General features: G+C 42.2%; 1 protein-coding gene across 1 annotated transcript in view; it reads left to right on the top strand.

Annotated features, from left to right (window-relative positions):
* adam10a (ADAM metallopeptidase domain 10a) overlaps window positions 1-21779 on the top strand; it is a 102223-nt gene that overhangs the window by 45292 nt on the left and 35152 nt on the right. Inside the window, exon 3 of the mRNA XM_024001217.2 lies at window positions 14971-15089. Within this exon, the coding sequence (XP_023856985.1) occupies window positions 14971-15089 (119 nt within the window). The remainder of the gene's footprint in view (window positions 1-14970; window positions 15090-21779) is intronic.

The following is a 21779-nucleotide window of genomic DNA, read 5'->3' on the forward strand; positions in this document are numbered from 1 at the left end:
TTTATCATCTTGCCGCGCTTGAACTCATAACATCATGAACATCAGGCTTGAAACAAATGCATCAGTAATTTGTTTTTATGTTCCCATCGCTGTTCCAGACATATTGTGGCCTGATTCCTCTTTCCCTATTCTTCTTCTCTTCTGTTGTGCTTGTGTACCCCACCATACGGTCCCCCTGCCTCGGTTTCATCTGTTCTGCATTGTATCATCCCCTCCTTCACTCACCTCTGCCTTTTTAAACAACTTTCACAAGTTCAAAATGACATTTCTACTGTTTAAGGGTGTCCCTGCAGCAAGGTCTCTCTCAATTTCGTTCTCCATATCCACCACTCCCTCACTCACATTCCCTCTCTGTGCCCGATTCATGTTTTTGCCCACTGATGTGTAGTATTTCACGATAACGTCTTTGGTTAGCGTTTCTCTCAAAGGCGATGGTTAAACACAGAGACTCCATGTTTGTCCTATGTGTCTGTCATCTCAGAGAAGCGGAGCTGAAAGGGACTAAGCGTCTCAGCTCGATTATGGTGAGCTTCAGGAACTATTCTAACTGCTGAAACCTCTCTGGAAGCATGTTTGAAGTAACAGTCACAGCCTACACTGTTGTTGCCATTGGCAGGGATCAGAGTCTCGGCTTTGGTCTACACATGTCCTGTTGATATTTTGCTGTGTTCTGTTTGTTCTGGTCATCTGGTGAACCCTAGCTCAGAGCCTGCTGTGCGATTTAAAGATCACATTCTGTCCCCCACATCCACATAGAGACTGGGATAAACACATCTCTACTGGGACCTGCAGCAGGATTGGAGTGGTTCAAATGATTCTGGAGTTGAGTAGTGTTTCATTTAGCCACACAGACATGTGAATACACAACACTGCCTTTTACTCAAATTCTCTGTATAATTCTCTCTCACCTCTGCTTTACAATGTCTGATCTGATATGGAATCCATGAATAGCCTAAGTGTACAAAACATTAGGAACCCCTACCTAATATTGAGTTGCACCCCCCTTTGCCCTTAGAACAGCCTGAATTCTTCGGGGCATGGACTATAAGGTGTCGAAAGCGTTCCACAGTGAGTCCATGTTACCGCAGAAACAGACTAAACCCCACGTATGCCCGCCAATCCCGTTTTTCAGTCAGCTGTTCTTCCCCAAATAATAAACAAGAAATGGAGCGCAACCCCCTTTAAATAGTCTGACGGATCATTTCACACCAACATCCCCCGGCACCTGAGTTTCAGAAAGGAAGCAGCCTAGATAGAGCTGTTGTTTTTGTTGGTGTACCAGGACTATAGTATTTACCGGCACCCATCTCCACTCACACTTCTAGCAAGTCTGTCTGAGACTGGAGAAAGGAGGGGATGTTCTGTAACTCACTGACACGTGGAGAGGAGGTGTAGGAAGAGAGAACATGAAGGGAGATGTTATTAATATTGCAGCTGGTCAGGTTGCTGGTGATACGCTTGTGGAGAGAAAGGCCTTGTGTTTGGCTAACCTCCTTAAGAGGGTTTAATGAGAAAGTGGCTGCTAGAGGTCAGAGAGACAGGCTGATCTACACGTCCACAGACCGGTTAGGTGGGAGGAACAGGGAGGCTGGTTGGTGGGACWTTGATAAACTCAGAGGACCTTGATGTCCAGGATCTTCACAAAGCACAGGAAGGGGAGGGGACAATGTTTTTCCACGGCAACAGGATCCATTAGAGGCATTCTCTATCGACAGCGGGGAGGATCAGAGCAGAATTTAACCAGAGTGTATCCTGCCAGCCCAGAAGTTAAGCCAGGAGAGATAGTAACACAAACACTTGCTCACCACACACTCTCTCATCACAAGCTGCTAGGCTGGAAAGTTACATGCAGTGTGACCTGCTGTGTGCCAAACCTTCTGGGTGTCAGTGGAGGCGGAGTGACCACCTGTCCCTGGCTGCCTCACGGTTGACCATCCCCCTAGCCTGCCTGGCACCCACGTACGCATGCACGTACGCCAGCCAGCGATACTGCTCAGGTGAGGAAGGAGTTGTGTAATATGTGGATCTGTTCAGTTCCTTATAACGTTCCTCCAGTGTGGTGATTTACTTCGCCTGACATTATAGGGACGTTACTGGGATCATCTTGCTCTCTCCTCCTTTCATTCCCTAACACACTCCCTTCCCCCCTCACCATCACCAAGGTCCCCCCTACTCCCCCCTCCTAGTGCAGAGATTTGCTGCATTAACTCCAGTCATATGACTATGAAGTCATGTTGCTGGAAATAGTTTTGTAATAAATTTGTGGATTTTCAGTTTTTATTTAAAAAGGGTTGATTTAGATTTTTTTTATTCTGGGGGGCAAGGTGCATGATAATACTCCTATGGGCATAATTACATTGTATAAGAATTTCTATTTCATAGAGACAGAAGGCATGAGGATGCATTCATTTAGTGTGATTATTATAGTTGAATGTCCTGAGTACATCATAATTATATTGTTTTGGTTCCAGTAACTGACTGGGAGCCTGCTGTACAGTGTGTGTGATGATGATGGAGGGAGGGAGGGTAGTCTATACCCTGTGGTTCTACTGAGCAGTGGCACTGACTGACTGACACAATGGGATGCTGCCCAGTCTGAAAGCCAGACTGCGCTCAAGAAGGTGTATTACTGTGTTGATAATGTAGTCCTCGGGAAACCAGAAATGGGGTAATTTCAGTCATTCACAGTCACTGCACTTCATCACATCTCTATCAGTATCTCCCCTGCCTGCCTGTCAGATAGAAACAGATCCATTTTCCTGCTCCACGATGTAACACTGATAGTCTGTCTTTTACCAGCAGAATGCTTCAGTATAGCTGTAGATATAGCCTAGCTGTTTTCCCTGGCCCTTTATTTGAGATGTTGTAACAGTCATTATCAGTTCATGCACAGACCTGCTACAGCATTCTGTGGCCATAGATGCAGATCCATGGCCTATGCACGGTTTTGAGGGGAACAGCCCTAACCCATGAGAGTATGTTAAATCTTTCTTGGAAGTAGAGGGTTGACTCATCTCTCACACCCTCCTGGCGCCCCACCGCTCTGCAGCCCTCACCCCTTCTCTCCCTGTATTCAGTATGCCTGTGTGCTCTGTCTGGTTGCTGAGGCTGGCAGTAAAGGCTCACTACACACACAGCTGTCCTCTTTGCCATCATTACCACTCTAAAAATACTGCTTCACATTTTAGAAAACAAATGTCCAAAAATCTGGCTAATTTGGTGCAGCCATGCTCTGGTGGCCATCCATCTGCTGTCTGCTGTCTGCTTGGGTGCGTGCTGAGTAGGGAATCTGGAGACCAATACTTGGCTGTACTGTAGGGCATGTTCTACCAGTGGTGCACAGTGCTGAAGAAAAACATCTTATAGAATATAGTACCTACAGTGGTACAGGTTGCAGAAGTGTCACATATAGTCGACGTTCTGCGGTCAACCCGCCTGTGCTTTCTCTCCTGAATAGATTAGAGAAGGGGCGGAAATGAAATACACCTGTCCCTGTGCCACTGCTTGTTTGATTACACTGTGGAGTGTGTCTCCGGTTGGTGTGCCAAGGTTAAGTGTTGTGTGGTAATTGAGTGTGTTCTCCCAGTGGGTGCTGGTGGTGGAGGTGGCTGTCTGTCTAATGGCTGGCTGAGTCACTCAGTAACAGACATTAGCATAATGCTTTGCTCTCTGAAGGGTCTCAAACAGAGAGGGCCAACAGCTTCACCTGTCAAACATCGCCGTCTCATTTTGGACTGTAAATTGCCTGTCTGTGTGTTAAGAGAGACCGTTTTTGGCACAAAGTCAGTTAGGCTAAACTCTGTGTTGATGGTAGTTATTGGTCTAGTCAAGTAGTGTTCTAAGTGCTGGACTGAAAGGAAATGAAAGCAACCTCAGGCTGCTCCATCTGACAGCACTTTATGGACGTACATGTGTTTAACTCTCTTCCCCCATACATTCTGTTGTTATGGTGGTCTCAAGTACCACTATCATAAGGCAGGCTGCATCTTCTTGCAGTAAGGCTGACTCCATTTAATCGACTTCTCGATTGTTTGATCGATAGGCTGTTGGTCGACCAAGATTTCTTTAGTCCAACAGTTGCAAAAACCTATTTATTTTTTCATGGTGTACAAGACTCCTGTCTGATTTGCACCTGTCTGAGTGGACTAATCCATTGTGGAGGCCGTGGGGATGGAACAGTCCTTCACTCTAAGACGTGCAACTGAAATTGTATATGGTTAAGGACAATGGTGCAATACTAATAAAAATAAGATTATTTTTTAACACATGCGTGTTCTACCACGTTTGACACCGGTTGCTGACCGCGGTTCTGAAACATCAGTATGCTGTGGAATTGATGCCTTTTCCTAGACCATGTTGCTATGTGCATAATAGCAAAGTTAACCTTATATTGGTGTTGAGAACAATGCGGCGGAGGCAGCAGCAGAGTTAGGAGACGAGAAAACACCCCTTGATTATCGAAGAAAAGTGAGGAGAGGGGAAACCCCAAGTTAATTAGGTCTATAATCAATAGCATAACTGTTATGTGCCTGGCTTTATAAATCATCCATATACACTACCAGTCAAAGGTTTGGACAGACATATTCATTCAAGGGTTTTTCTTTATTTTTACAATTTTCTACATTGTAGAATAATAGTGACGACATCAAAACTATGAAATGACACATATGGAATTATGTAGTAACCAAAAAAGTGTTAAACAAATCTAAATATATTTGAKATTCTTCAAATTAGCCACCCTTTGCCTTGATAACCACTTTGCAGACTCTTGGCATTCTCTCAACCAGCTTCATGAGGTAGTCACCTGGAATGCATTTCAAAAGTTAATTTGTGGAATTTCTTTCCTTCTTAATGCGTTTGAGCCAATCAGTTGTGTTGTGACAAGGTAGGGGTGGTATACAGAAGAGAGCCCTAATTGGTAAAAGACCAAGTCCATATTAATGCAAGAACAGCTCAAATAAGCCAAGAGAAATGACAGTCCATTATTTCTTTAATACGGAAAATGTCAAGAAATTTGAAAGTTTCTTTGTGCAGTCGCAAAAACCATCAAGTGCTATGATGAAACTGGCTCTCATGAAGACCGCCACACGAAAGGAAGACCCAAGTTCATGAGTTACCAGTCTCAGAAATTGCAGCCCAAATAAATGCTTCAGAGTTCAAGTAACAGACGCATCTCAACACCAACTGTTCAAAGGAGATTGTGTGAATCAGGCCTTCATGGTCAAATTGCTGCAAAGAAACCACTACTAAAGGACACCAATAAGAAGAGGAGACTTGCTTGGGCCAAGAAACACAAGCAATGGCCATTAGACCGGTGGAAATCTGTGCTTTTTGTCTGAGTCAAAATTTGAGATTTTTGGTTCCAACCGCCGGTCTTTTGTAGGTGAACGGATGATCTCCACAGGTGTGGTTCCAACCGTGAAGCATGGAGGTGTGATGGTGTGGGGGTGCTTTGCTGGTGACACTGTCTGTGATTTATTTAGAGTTTAAGGCACTCTTAACCAGCATGGCTACCACAGCATTCTGCAGTGATACTCCATCCCATCTGTTTGCGCTTATTGGGACTATCATTTGTTTTTCAACAGGGAAATGACCCAACACACCTCCGGGCTATGTAAGGGCTATTCGACCAAGAAGGAGAGCGATTGAGTGCTGCTTGAGTTGACCTGGCCTCCATAATCACCTGACCTCAATCCAATTGCGATGGTTTGGGAAGAGTTGGACCGCATAGTGAAGGAAAAGCCGCCAACAAGTGCTCAGCATAAGTGGGAACTCCTTCAAGACTGTTGCGAAAGCATTCCAGGTGAAGCTGGTTAAGAGAATGTCAAGAGTGTGCAWAGCGGTCATCCAGGCAAAGGGTGGCTACTTTGAAGAATCTAAAAATGTTTTGGTTACGACAGAATTCCATATTTGTTATATAGTTTTGATGTCTTCACTTATTCTACAATATCGAAAATAGCAAAAATTAAGAACCCTTGAATGAGTAGGTGTGTCCAAAATTTAGACTGGTACTGTATATCTACAGAAATATGATAGATCCTGCTTCTATGCCTGTTTGAGTGTTTGTTTTAATAGCCTACTGACATTATTTCGGTTTTTAAAAAATCACAAATTTGACTTTTGAATCTTTGCTGTGCTGTAATAAAGGCTTTACACTTTTTTCCCTTGTTATAACATCCTCTGGTATTACTTATAGTTAACACTGTTCCAAATAGTCAGAAATTATATTTATAATTAATAACCCTCCTTTTTCTTGATCTCCTCCTTCTTAATTATTATTATTATAATAAGTAATGTCATTATCATTAGTAGGCTTAGTATAGCAGACTTGTATAACCACCATCGAGCTGTAGGCCTAAAAGTGCACCCTTTTTTAATCTTAATACCGCAACTTACTTTGGCCTATATTTCAATACTTTTATATAGGTGACTGTATCAATCATTCATTCATGTCATCACGAGTCATTCATGATTTGAAATACAATCAAGCATTTTCATTTTAAAACAAAGCAAACCTTGAATAATTAGCGTTAACAATAAATAAACCGTTCCATTTCAGCAATTGCATTCTCAAATGCATGCGGCTGTTTTTAGTCTTTGCTGTAATAAAGGCTTTACAAAAAAAATAAAAACATGAACGTACTCTCTGGTACGCTTTTTTGTTTAGTGTTTACTTTGTTCCAAATTGTCAGAAAGCTATAGTCATCTAACAGCACCTGTTTGGCACACATGAGCAAGCACTGGGTGCATATTCTTACGTTCTGTTTCTTTATTTCCAGTATTTTCCACAACTAGTCAAATTTATTCCACACGTCGGACTTCCCCTTTACCTCTTGAGCAACCAGTAAACGTTCCCCCATTTCAAGTTTGTCACGTCTTCTGCATCCATTTTGCTGTTACATGTGTTCAGAGTATGTTATAACCAATTTATTGATGTGTTTATAACATGCTACAGGTCAGGCCCTTTTGGTCATGTGCATGTGATGAATACATGTGTCACGTAAAGAGAGCAAGGTTAGAGGGAATGGGGAATGTTTTTCCTAAACAAATTAGGGATTTCCATAACTTTACGTCAGAAATGAATGTAATTACGTTGCAGCTTTAGCAGCACGATAAAAAATAATGTTCTGTGGTGGTCGCTGCAGCAGCGARGAGAGAGCGACAACAGGTGCTAAGTCACACAGTCACTTGCTGTAAGAAAAATTTAAAATAGCACAGCGCAGCAAGTCTGAGCCTGGCACAATCAAATCAATTGCGGACAGACTCCCTCTATTTATTTGTGTCTTTTTATATTATTTCATCAAACAATGGGCTTAAAGAGCGGGACAAGCTCACTGCATATAGTTGATTTGATTTAAAATACATGGGATGTGTCTATAAATGTAAAAATACACGTTTTAACTTTTGAAAAATTTGGTTGATAACAGACTCTCGGGCGACAAAGATATATATTTTTTGTGGTGGGTACAACCCTACTAAGCAGTAACTAAGACTGTCTTAGGGTGTGGTTTAGGGGAAGTGGTTATGAGTCAAGAGTGTGTTTGAATGACAAAAACAAACTTTCCTGAATTTGATTGTTGGCAATATTGTGTGACTCACTAACTGTGAATGTCAACAGATTAGTCTATACATATTCTTTGACAGGCCTAGACAGTAGTCACAAGATATGATATTTCAGTTTTTTATATATATATATATATATGCAATCTTTCTTCCCTTTCACTCCTATTGTTGCCAGCGTTGTGTGTGAATCACGTCATCCTCTCCTGACTGGGTTAGTTGTGTAACCAACCATGTGTCCACTAACACCCCATCAGCCAGGAGGGGAGTCTTAATCAGAGAGCTGCTCTGGGCAGGGATGCCCACGTCAATTACAGCTGCCATTTGTTACCCAGTGAGAGGGCCTGGGCCTCCCTCTGTTATCAACAAAGCAAATTAGGAGGGCCGTTGTTGTGAAGTGCTGTAGCTGTGATTAACCTGAGATGGCCAGCTGTTCTTTCTTAGTTCAGGATGTACAGAGGGGAAATGGTCAGTAGTTTTTTTTTTTTTTTTTTGTCTTGTTCTCAGTGTTTACAAATCCAAAGCGAGAAATATGATGAGACATTTTCACTGTCCAATCGTTACAGTCTCAATGGGTTACTTTTATTCACTAAAGATGCATGTTGTCAAATATGTGAGATTTTCCCAAATGTTGTTCCCCATGTCATTATTGGGAAATACAATGTGTAACCTTTTTATTTAGCCAGGCAAGTCCGTTAAGAACAAATTCTTATTTACAATGATGGCCTACACTGGCCAAACCCGGACGATGCTGGGTCAATTGTGCGCCGCCCTATGGGACTACCAATCACGGACGGTTGTGATTAGGGTTGCAAAGGGTCGGAAACTTTCCGGTAAATTTCCAGAAATTTTCCATGGGATGTTAAGCCCTGGAATTTTAAGGAATTTTGCTTAAATTCATCAAAAAAGTTATCTTAACAGTGAACCTTTTTTTGTGGAATACACAAGGCAATTCTAGGTCTTGTGGCATATTTTGGTGAAACTATCCCCCAATTCAATGGAATTGCAACCCTCTGCCTGCACAGTGCATTCTTCCATCACGTGCAATGCACTCTTCCATCACATGTAGAGCTGATTCTCAAGGTCTTGCACACTAATGAGATGCTTTGAGCCCACACTACTACACTGTCTGATCCAAGGACTACATGCTTTCTGATAAGTTTTGATTACAATACTGGGTGGGGTGAATATATTTTATATGACATACATTTTTTTTGTTAACTAGTAAATAGTAGCCTACAGCAAAGTGTGTTTAAATCATTTCTAACTTGGTAGCAAAAAACTAGCAGAAATTGTTAACATGTGGGTTTTAGCTTGCTTGAGCCTGCTAACTGAGGAGTGTTAATTCTCGTTTCCATACGTTTCATTTGAAAACATTTATCTTACAAAGGAGTAGTTTAATCTAACTACWTAACTATTTATMTGTACATGGAATTGTATGTGTTTTAATTAAAATYGAAATCTTTACAGGAAAATGCTTCGGGCACTATCGACATGTGCAGACATTTCACTGCAGCTAATGTAGAAGGAAAGGCTGAGTACATTTGCAAATACTGTGCCAAATCATATGTGAAGAATGCAACAAAGATGCAGAATCATCTGGCCAAGTGCATAACGTTCCCTCATCGCTCACAACAAGCAACCTCTGACAAAAGTCCCTCTACTTCTATTTGAGGTGAAAATGATGAATCGGACACCTTATCGATAGCAATAGCTCATGGTCCTCCTGGAATCAGAAGTGTTTTTTTTGTTGACTCAATGGAGGAATGGAGTCAGAAATGCTGATGAATGTCTTGCTTGAGCTGTGTATGCAGCTGGTTCACCTCTGCTCACAGGCAATGTGTATTGGAAGAGATTTCTGAATGTTCTTCGYCCAGCATACACCCCTCCAACCAGACATGCTTTATCTACTCATTTGCTGGATGCAGAGTTCAACAGAGTTCAAGTGAAGATCAAGCAAATCATAGAAAGCAGACTGTATTGCAAACATCTCTGATGGGTGGTCGAATGTTCGTGGGCAAGGAATAATTAACTACATCATCTCCACCCCTCAACCAGTATTCTACAAAAGCACAGACACAAGGGACAACAGACACACCAGTCTCTACATTTCAGATGAGCTGAAGGCAGTCGTCAATGACCTTGTACCACAGACGGTATTTTCACTGGTGACAGACAATGCTGCGAACATGAAGGCTGCTTGGTCTAAAGTGGAGGCGTCCTACCCTCACATCACACCCATTGGMTGTGCTGYTCATGCATTGAATCTGCTCCTCAAGGACATCACGGTACTGAAAACAATGGATACACTCTACAGGCGAGCSAAGGAAATGGTTAGGTATGTGAAGGGTCATCAAGTTATAGCAGCAACGTGAGAAGAATAAGAGCACCACATTGAAGCTACCCAGCAACACCTGTGGGGTGGTGGTGTCATGTTCGACAGTCTCCTGGAGGGGAAGAAGTCTCCAAGAAATGGCCATATCACAGTCTGCCGATATGGACAGCCCAATGAAGAGGATCCTATCCTCCTGGATGTATTTTGGGAGAGCGTGGTAAGCAGACTGAAACTTATAGCACTAGACGTTGCACAGATTGAGAGAGACAATGCATCCTGTCTGCTGTTCAGACTGCTTGCAGATGTGAGAGAAGAAATCCGTACTGCCCTGCCCACTTCACTGTTGCTCCAAGCAGAGGAAACTGCACTTCTGAAATGCATCAAAAAGCGTGTAGACTTCTGCCTGAAGCCCTTACACGCCGCAGCATACATTTTGGACCCCAAGTATGCTGGCAAGAGCATCCTGTCTGGTGCAGAGATCAACAAGGCCTATGGCGTCATCACTACCGTGTCTCGCCCCCTTGGCCTGTATGAGGGCAAGGTTCTTGGCAGCCTGGCGAAGTACACTTCCAAGCAAGGGCTTTGGGATGGAGATGCAATATGGCAGTYGTGCCAACATATCTCATCAGCCACCTGGTGGAAGGGACTTTGTGGAGCTGAGGCTCTTTACCCTGTTGCCTCCATCAGCCTCCAAATCCCACCAACATTAGCCGCCTCAGAGCACAACTGGTCCTTGTTTGGGAACACACATACCAAAGCACGCAACAGGCTGAACAATACAAGTGTTGAAAAATTGGTGGCCATCCAGGCAAATTTGAGGCTTTTTGAGCCTGACGACAAGCTGTCCTCAACAAGGTTGGAAAGTGACAATGAAGATGAGGCCTCAGTCTGATGTTCAAGAGGTGGACATTGAGGAGGTCCAGGGAGAAGACATGGAAGACAACCAAAGCTTTAGTTTCTAGACTATCATTTTACAGATGTATGTTGAAAACATTTTTGGGAGATGCGATAGATCATTGGGGATTGTTCAATATTCCCTTTATTTTGTTGTTCAGTGAAATCATCCCATGTGAAGAGTCAACTCATTTAATTAAAGTTCAATTCGTAAGTAAATTGTTTCTATTTCTATTGGAAGGATTTAATMATTTGCAATTATGTCTAAGGTTTATGTTTCTGTCTTCATATGGTAAATATATCCACTGCAACAAACATCTACAGTCGTGGCCAAAAGTTTTGAGAATAACACAAATATTAATTTCCACAAAGTTGGCTGCTTCAGTGTCTTTAGATAATTTGTCAGATGTTACTCTGCAATACTGAAGTATAATTACAAGCATTTCATACGTGTCAAAGGCTTTTCTTGACAATTACATGAAGTTGATGCAAAGAGTCAATATTTGCAGTGTTGACCCTTCTTTTTCAAGACCTCTTCAATCTGCCCTGGCATACTGTCAATTAACTTCTGGGCCACATCCTGACTGATGGCAGCCCATTCTTGCATAATCAATGCTTGGAGTTTGTCAGAATTTGTRGGTTTTTGTTTGTCCACCCGCCTCTTGAGGATTGCCCACAAGTTCTCAATGGGATTAAGGTCTGGGGAGTTTCCTGGCCATGGACCCAAAATATCGATGTTTTGTTCCCCGAGCCACTTAGTTATCACTTTTGCCTTATGGCAAGGTGCTCCATCATGCTGGAAAAGGCATTGTTCATCACCAAACTGTTCCTGGATGGTTGGGAGAAGTTGCTCTCGGAGGATGTGTTGGTACCATTCTTTATTCATGGGTGTGTTCTTAGGCAAAATTGTGAGTGAGCCCACTCCCTAGGCTGAGAAGCAACCCCACACATGAATGGTCTCAGGATGCTTTGCTGTTGGCATGACACAGGACTGATGGTAGCACTCACCTTGTCTTCTCCAGACAAGCTTTTTTCCAGATGCCCCAAACAATGGGAAAGGGGATTTATCAGAGAAAATGACTTTACCCCAGTCTTCAGCAGTCCAATCCCTGTTCCTTTTGCAGAATATCAGTTTGTCCCTGATGTTTTTCCTGGAGAGAAGTGCCTTCTTTGCTGCCCTTCTTGACACCAGGCCATCCTCCGAAAGTCTTCGCCTCACTGTGCGTGCAGATGCACTCACACCTGCCTGCTGCCATTCCTGAGCAAGCTCTGTACTGGTGGTGCCCCGATCCCGCAGCTGAATCAAATTTAGGAGACGGTCCTGGCACTTGCTGGACTTTCTTGGGTGCCCTGAAGCCTTCTTCACAACAATTGAACCGCTCTCCTTGAAGTTCTTGATGATCCGATAAATGGTTGATTTAGGTGCAATCTTACTGGCAGCAATATCCTTGCCTGTGAAGCCCTTTTTGTGCAAAGCAATGATGCTGTCTCTTATACACATCTAGATGTGTATAAGAGACAGGTCCTGGCACTTGCTGGACTTTCTTGGGTGCCCTGAAGCCTTCTTCACAACAATTGAACCGCTCTCCTTGAAGTTCTTGATGATCCGATAAATGGTTGCAGGTTGATTTAGGTGCAATCTTACTGGCAGCAATATCCTTGCCTGTGAAGCCCTTTTTGTGCAAAGCAATGATGACGGCACGTGTTTCCTTGCAGGTAATCATGGTTGGCAGAGGAAGAACAATGATTCCAAGCACCACCCTCCTTTTGAAGCTTCCAGTCTGTTATTCAAACTCAATCAGCATGACAGAGTGATCTCCAGCCTTGTCCTCGTCAACACTCACACCTGTGTTAACGAGAGAATCACTGACATGTCAGCTGGTCCTTTTGTGGCAGGGCTGAAATGCAGTGGAAATGTTTTTGGGGGATTTAGTTCATTTGCATGGCAAAGAGGGATTTTGCAATTAATAGCAATTCATTTGATCCCTCTTCATAACATTCTGGAGTATATGCAAATTGCCATCATACAAACTGAGGCAGCAGACTTTGAAAATTAATATTTGTGTCATTCTCAAAACTTTTGGCCACGACTGTACATTTAAATGGTATTCATATTAATTTGCATATTTCTGTTAATTCCTGTTAATTCCCACGATAAGTTTCCACCTCTGAATATTCCCCAAAATGTGCAACCCTAGTTGTGATACAGCCTGGATTCGAACCAGGGTGTCTGTAGTGACGCCTCTAGCACTGAGATGCAGTGCCTTAGACCGCTGCGACACTGGGGAGCTCAAATACAATCCTGTATGCATTCACTTCATTTGTTGACACAGTCAATAGGCTCATCTTTATGGACTCACACAGATGTAACCTATGAGTCTGTTCCATTTCATATCCTATTCACATGGATTAAGAGCCAGGATATTAATATTATTATTCATGACTCATCCTGAATAATGTTTGTTGAAACAGAGCAATAATGTCTCACATAAGGCCTTCCCTATGTGCGATGTAAAAAAAAAAAAAAAAAAAATGAAATCAAACTTGCCAGATTTTATGATTTTGCTTCAGTTCTGTCGTCACATTCTGCGATTGGCTTGCGAGGCTGTGTCAGCCTGCAGCTTTATTTTTGATCTGCGCATGTGCCAGCACCAGCAGCACAAGCCTCACTCTGTTTATGCGGGAATGAAGTGAGTTTGGTAAAAATGTAAGTATGCGTCATAGAAATAGTTTTCACATACAAACTTCATATGTCCTAAACTTCCCCAAAATAACGTGGTCGCTGTGAGAGAATGTTTATTTTGATTGGGGATTTTGTTTATTTATCAAAATCCCATCAAGTAGCCTTATATATTTTATTTATTTATTATTATATTATTTTGTTCCTATGTCATGTAATCAAGATATTAGAGAAATTGTTCTTCTTGCAAAGCATGTAAACGTTTAAGTCAAACGTATATTAAACTGACTATTCAAAAGTCATATTATTGTGTGGCTGATCGTAACACCAGTCACACAAAACGATAAAGACTAAATTTCTGCCACTGTGAGAACTTTGTCGGAGCCTACGACCCATACACATGAAAACCAGTAGATAGTGCTGACGTCATCCACATATTCCTATGGAAAACTCCTGATGGCGCATGAAGTGGAAAGTATTTGAAATGCACCATGGGGCTGAATGGCACCAAAACACCGCTAAGGATCATGTTGAAAGTGGCCGTAACTGGCAAAGAATCATGGTCGGTAGTCCATTTTTATCCGGCTCGAGTCAACCTTAATGTCTATGGCATGATGGCGCGAGCCTCCTCGTAGCCTGCCAGCACGTGATTGGTGACAGCATGGAGTTCTGTGTGACGACAAGTTTTGTCAGAACTTTAAAGTAATTCATATGGGATCGAACATAATCATAATATACACAATTTAGAGCCCAAAACGCCCAAAAAAACATTAGGTGGTTCTGGAGATTGTAATTTACAAAGGCTTTCTATTGTAGACCAGGGCTTTTGGAACCAACCAGCAGCGCTCGTGACTTCTGTCTCCAGACCGGGCACTGGGGGCCTGCTATCAAACCCTATGGCTATATCACAACCGGCCGTGATTGGTAGGCCCATAGGGCGGCACACAATTGGCCCAGCGTCATCCGGGTTTGGCCGGTGTAGGCCGTCATTGTAAATAAGAATTTGTTYTTAACTGGCTTGCCTAGTTAAAAAATATGGAGTAATGATTTACTTGACCTGTGTTTTGATAAGAGACTGGTGTGATTCTCTGAAGGTCCCAGCCCAGGCATCTGAGTCATCAGGACTTTATTGGAAATATTCTTCCTGAACAATAGACGTGTGCTGCTGAACTATCTAAAGAATTTGCCCATCCATTTAAGATGTTTCTCAAATAACAACCACTTTCTATTGTCTCCACCGTTAGAAGTTGATGAAGGCCCTATATGTCTATTTATTTAACCTTTATTTTCATTTGCTGTGAGCCTATGTCAAATGAAATGTCTTACAGCCAAGTATTCTGTCAGTGTTGGGAGACACTGGGTTTGGCGTCGYTACTTACCCTAATCTTTCTCCTGTCATTCTGGCTGCATAGATCTTTACTGAACCATGAGCAGGAATATTGGAGGTACTAAACGGGGTATGCGTAATGTAGTAATGTATTTTCATGTTCCTCTCTTGCAGGCATTTCAATCTGCGGATGAAGAGGGACACCAGCCTGTTCTCTCCAGACCTCAAGGTAGAGGTATCAGGAGTGGAGGCGCACTACGACCCCTCCCACATTTACACTGGAGAAATCTTTGGTAAGTCCAGCAATTATTTCTGGAACGGCAAAGTCCTTGTGCACACAGACACAATTACGATAGTTACCAGGGAAACGCTTCCCGCATCCAATTTGATTATTTGCTTTTGCGTTGATCTGTGGTGTGTGGGTGTGCGCCAGTGTGTTGTTGTGGGTTTGGTAGCGTTGGCGGGCTCAAGTTGTGCTTTTGAACGTTGTTAATGGATATCATTCTCCACTCCACTCTGTCTGTGTGTGTGTGTGTGTGTGTGTGTGCGTATACGTTTGGAGAATGTGTTAGTCACGTTCCAGCCTCACATCCTCAGGATCCTCCCCATGCCCGCAGCAGAGCTCACATGTAACACAAGGGAAAACAAGGCCAAGGTGTGTCTGTCCGGTCATGTGACGTGGTGTRTTTGTGTGAAGCTCTCAGATCCCAGCGGGCTCATCTCCACTCCCACCTCATCATTCTCAGATGCTGTCATCTCTCTTCTCCTCTGCTGAACAGACTGTAATTCAAATCAGACTCCACTAGAGCAGCACTTCTCATCTCTATCAAATGGAAATCTTGAGATCTGTTTCCTTTTAGAGAAGCAGCACTGTGTCGTTCCAAGGACGACGATGTTGTAGCCTATTTCTCAGATGTGATTTGTAATGCAATGGAAAGGTTTATCCAGACAAAAAATCCAGCAAGCTTTTTCTTGTCAATAATAAAGGTGGACATTCAAAGKTGGAATTTAGATTAAGTCAGAATAACTGTGCATTTACCGCACTGATATATTCATTTATTTGCACAATTTCAGAATCAGAAATCTAAACGTTGTACTTCTGTAGTTGTGCTCTGCTGTGAAGGCCATACTATTTGTGTCACCTTTAATATCTCTCAAAGTGTTTAAAAAAAATGATTATTAATTTATATATATWTWTTTTTTACCCCCTTTTCCCTCCAATTTTCATGATATCCAATTGGTCGTTACAGTCTTGTCCCATCGCTGCAACTTCCCTACGGACTCGGGAGAAGTGAAGGTCGAGAGCCATGCGTTCTCCCCGAAACACGACCCTGCCAAGCCGCACTGCTTATTTTTAGAACCTCCTTTTCTCCTGTTTTTCAGACATTTTAACATGTCTGCTAAGATCCTATTACAGTGATGTCATAAAAGCCCCACTCATTTGCTGTGCACTAGCTAAGTTTCCATCCAATTGGAATATTTCATGCAAATATTCAAAAATCTGGATGAAGAAAATGTGCACATTTTCCCACCAGTGGTGTGTTTCCACCAAACTTACTTGTTGCAGATAAAAATCTGTGAATTTTAAGTTTTCATGTACCRAATAAAAATCAAAAGTTCAATGTAGTGATGCACCAATATTAMATTTTTACCCTATACCGATATCCGATATTTTCCTTGCCAAAAAAACAGATACCTATAACCGATATTTAAAATTTTAGCGGCCTTTTAAGCATTCTAGTASAGTTAAATAGTTAACACACACACATGGATGCAGCGGTCTAAGGCACTGCATCTCAGTGCAAGAGACGTCACTACAGTCYCTSRTTCGAATCCAGGCTSTATCACATCCGGCTGTGATTGGGAGTCCCATAGTGCGGTGCATAATTGGCCCAGCATCGCCCGGGTTTGGCTGGGGTAGGCCGTCATTGTAAATAAGAATTTGTTTTTAACTGACTTGCCTAGTTAAATAAAGGTTACACACACTGACCAAAATKGTATTTTATTGGGGTTTACGTATGTCCCCATTACCAGTCAAACATAATCAAAACCTATTTCTTTCACTTACTTGCTGTGCTGTTATGATGTTCATTTGTTCAAGCGTTTCATTTTCAACCAGGATTTATATGGAACGCCGTTTGGGTCTTTGCGTGTCAAAAAAGATACACGTCAAAAGATAACACTACGTGACGTGTCAAATAACACTATTTGACGTGTCAAATAACACAACATAATCCGTTTCAATAGCTGTAGTTAGCTAGCTAACTAATAGCTGTAGTTAGCTAGCTAATCTAAAATAACCCTAATTTATAAGACCGTTCTTATTTGATTATTGGTGGTCAGACCCATCTGTGAAGCTAGCCACAATATTGGACTTTGCGGTTAGCCTTCAAAATAAAAGTATGGCATAATTCTATTTGCATTCATTTGCATCACTGTCAATGACATACTTTTATTTTGAAGGCAAACCGCAAATTCCACTTGTGCCTAATCCTTATTGTGTCTAGCTTCACAACACATAACCCGGTCTGGTCGAGCTTCACTAGGCAGATGAAGCTAGCTGGCTGCTTATAACGTTAGCTTTGGGCAACAGGGTTAAGTAGCTGGCTAGCTATTTGTTTTCATGAACTGAAGTTCAATTTCAATAGGCGAACAACAAGTGGCAACCTAGCTAATACTTACTCACAAGGATTCCTAAATCCTTGCTAAGAATAATTAAAATGGTCATTGTTTTCAGGCTGGTTGTAATTAGTGCTAGCTAGGTACCATGTTAACGCTAGCTACCCCAGAAGTTGCGGTCAAACAAATTATGCTTTATTACCAACCCTGTCCGTGGCCAGTGTTTGCTTGTTTGCAGACATTTTTATTTTTATTTTTACATATTTGACAGTGCTACTGTATCTTTTTTGACACGCAAAGACCCAAACGGCGTTCCATAGTATGTATGTTGTGAAGCTAATAGCAGTGACGCTATTACTGTCTAAGTCCGGTAGGGCAACATCTGAAAAATAGCGCACTTAGTAGTGTGTACCGGTGTTCGACCAGTCGGCGAAAGCCAACTTCACCCACGACGGAGAACGGTTGATTGTCAAGGGCAGTGAATTCCATWATCTTGGCTTTAATGGATTTTGGATTTGAGTCTCGCTGAAATGTTCTTACTCTTTCAAATGACTGCTCGACTTGTTCATTGCTCGATCCACACAGCAGACATTGTGGGCTAGGTTAGGGATGCTGTGTTGCACGAGTAACGCAACATTTTTACGTGGCGTCATGTACCTATGTTRTATAGGTATGCACGGCAGCTTTGACATCGGTTTTTAACATCGGTGTTAAACAAGACCTCCGCCTATACCGATGTTGGCATTGTTAGCTAATATCGTCCGATTCCGATATGTTCACCGACTATATCGCGCATYCCTAGTTYAATGTGTTTCCAGTGCATTTTCAACTCTAGCGATCGTTTTGTCACAAACTGGTGCGATWAAAGGTAAATGTGCCTACTCTGGTCTCGCAGATGGTCTACAATGCGGGTAGGCAAGTCCACATGATGAGATGATTAAGAATAAGAGCTAGAATTTTTATTGTCAAGCATCGATCATCATGTCACCAGAATAAGACCCTCGATATTTATTGGAAAGGAGCATCAAACTCATCACGGGTGCCCTTTCACCACGCTGTGAAGTTCATTAGCAGCGTAATAAACTGCATGTTTTCCCAAGTCGTAGTGGGAGGACCACACACCATATCATCGCGTGCCACCAAGCTTACTTCTATATGATGGTTATTATATCAATATTTGCGCATAATGGTGTTTCTACTGCCATTTCGTGCATAATTAATTTTAGACATAAAGATCCCACCTGTCGAACAAACGCATGRTCTGTAGGCATTTATAAACTTGTATCGAAACTTCCAGTTTCCATCACAGCTGTTGTGATTTTTTAAATATACACGGTATGCCTTTACTCGCATAAAAACTGTGGATGGAAACGTGGTTACTGATAACTTGAATTGCCAAACTCACTCTGGCTTACTTAGGGAATAATTAGAATAGTCAGAAGATKATGTTTATGTTTACCGAGGCCTTGATGTATGACAGAGAACCTTAGGCTTTGCAAAATCAAATCTAAAACCTTGCTCTCCCCCCCCATTCTTTTTGTATGTGGACAGTTTCTATACAAGAGATGAAACGCTGCAAGGAACACGTAATATTGTCCTCAAAGACCATGTTCCCCAAGCTTTATGAGCTTTTTGGCAGTTGCTAATCTTCAGAGAAATAGTGGTCGGGTAATCATCACGCTTCAGCAAGCAAGGCCGCTTGCCAAAGGCATAATTGCTTCAATAACAAAGTGTTACAAAAATGTAATACTCTAGAATACTGCAATTAGGGATAAAGATTGCACTCAGAGTTGAATTGCAGTAAGTGGCAACATCTTTCTCTTYTCAACCCTTTTCTGTCCTATACAGTGCCTTCCGAAAGTGTTCATATCCTTTGACTTTTTGTTTTTTGTTGTGTTCCAGCCTGAATCAAAAATGTATTAAATACASACAATGACTAAGTGAAAACATGTTTTTKGAAAATTTTGCAAATGTATTAAATGAAATACAAACATTTCACATCCCTGAGTCAATACATCTAATAATCACCTTTTGGCAGCGTTTACAGCTGGGAGTCTTAAAGAGCTTTTGGATTGTACAATATTTGCACGTTATTTGGTTTAGAATTCTTCRAACTCACCTATCACAGCCATTGAACTTGAACTGTTTTAATGTCACCATTGGCCTCATTGTGAAATGCCTGAGTGGTTTCCTTACTCTCCGGCAACTGAGTTAGGAAGGATGCCTGTATCTTTTGTAGTGGCTTGGTGTATTGCTACTAGCGATGCACCGATATTACATTTTTGGMCGATTTAATGATATCCTATATTTTCCCTTGGGGAAAAAATGAAACCGATATTAAACATTTTTGCGGACTTAACTTTTTAACTGTACTATAATGCTTAACACACACATGGACACAGCGGYCTAAGGCACTGCATCTCAGTGCAAGAGATATCGCTACAGTCCCTGGTTTGGATCCAGGCTGTATCACATCCGGCCGTGATTGGGAGTCCCATAGGGCAGCGCACAATTGGCCCAGCATCGTCCGGGTTTGGCTGAGGTAGGCCGTCATTGTAAATAAGAATTTGTTCTTTAACGGACTTGCCTAGTTAAATAATGGTTGCACACGCACACACACACACTCTGACCAAAAAGTTATTTTGTTGGCATTTACGAATATCCCCATTACCCGTAAAACATAATCAAAACCTATTTATTTCACTTACTTGCTGTGCTGTTTCGTTGTTCATTTGTTTAGTCATTTCATTCTCTTCCAGGATTTCATCATACATGTCAAGCAGTGAAGTTTCAGCTCTGTCTGCCCGTGGCCTCTTCCTCGGTGCGCACTGTCACTGTGTCAGTTTCCATCTTGTCCAGCTGTGTATGTAACATTTCACGTAAACCCTGTTTCTTGTCTGCATCGAAGTATCGGTTCTTGTACATTGCATCGAGCATGGTGGCGACATAGTAMAGAGAGAATGCCTGTTAAGCAGGCGTTTCAATGCCATGACAGAGGGTATCACGTCTGCTGCAGGCGCAGTTGATGAGCTTATTTCTCGAGTCWGTTGTTTGAATGGAGCTAGTTAGTGGGTTCATGTTTCAAACATGTTCTCAAATGCCATTGAAATGGCAGCAGCGGTATGACAACCAGCACATTCATGAGCATGAAATACGACTTTCCTCAGTACGAAATCCTCGACGACCCACTGTGCTGTCAGACTCAGCATGCTCATGGGACTGATATCCCTGGTCTGAATGTCAGTTATGAAGCTAATAGCAGTGACGCTATTACTGCCACTACTCCAGTAGGGCAACATCTGAAAAATAGATCACTTGGTAGTGTGTACTGGTGCTTGACCAGTCGACGAAAGCCAACATCACCCACGACAGAGAACGGTTGATTGTTAAGGGCAGTGAATTCCATTATCTTGGCTTTAATGGATTTCGGCTTTGAGTTGTCTCGCTGAAATGTTCTTACTCTTTCAATTGAGTGCTCGATCCACACAGCAGACATTGTGTGGGCTAGGTTAGGAATGCTGTGTTGCACGTGTAGCGCCAAATTTTACGTGCCGTTATTACGTCATGTACCAACGTTTATATAGGTATGCACGGTTGCTTTAACATCGGTTTTTAACATTGGCGTTAAACTAGACATCGGCCTATACTGATGTTGGCATTGTTAGCTAATATCGTCAAATTCCAATATGTTCACCGATATATTATCTTGGCTTTTATGGATTTCGCTTTGAGTTGTCTGGCTGAAATTGTCTTACTCTTTCAAATGACTGCTCGACTTGTTTTTTATTTTTAGGCCAGTAGAGAACAGGTTGTCATTTACAACTGCGACCTGGCCAAGATAAAGCAAAGCAGTGCGACACAAACAACAGAGTTACACATAAACAAACGTACAGTCAATAACACAATAGAAAAATCTATGTACAGTGTGTGCAAATGTAGTAAGGTTAGGGAGGTAAGGCAAAAAATAGGCCATAGTCAAGAAATAATTACAATTTAACACTGGAGTGATAGATGTGTTGATGATGATGTGCAAGTAGAGATACTGGGGTGCAAAAAATAATAACAGTATGGGGATGAGGTAGTTGGGTGTGCTATTTACAAATGGGCTGTGTATAGGTACAGTGATCGGTAAGCTGCTCTGACAGCTGATGCTTAAAGTTAGTGAGGGGAGATATAAGTCTCCAGCTTCAGTCATTTTTGCAGTTCGTGTCAGTCATTGGCAGCATAGAACTGGAAGGAAAGACGGCCAAAGCAGGTGTTGGCTTTGGGGATGACCAGTGAAATATACCTGCTGTATACCTGCGTGCTACGTGTGGGTGTTGCTATGGTGACCAGTGAGCTGAGATAAGGTGGGGCTTTACCTA

Source organism: Salvelinus sp. IW2-2015, linkage group LG15, assembly GCF_002910315.2.
Source record: "Salvelinus sp. IW2-2015 linkage group LG15, ASM291031v2, whole genome shotgun sequence".
In the NCBI taxonomy this organism is placed as follows: domain Eukaryota; kingdom Metazoa; phylum Chordata; class Actinopteri; order Salmoniformes; family Salmonidae; genus Salvelinus; species Salvelinus sp. IW2-2015.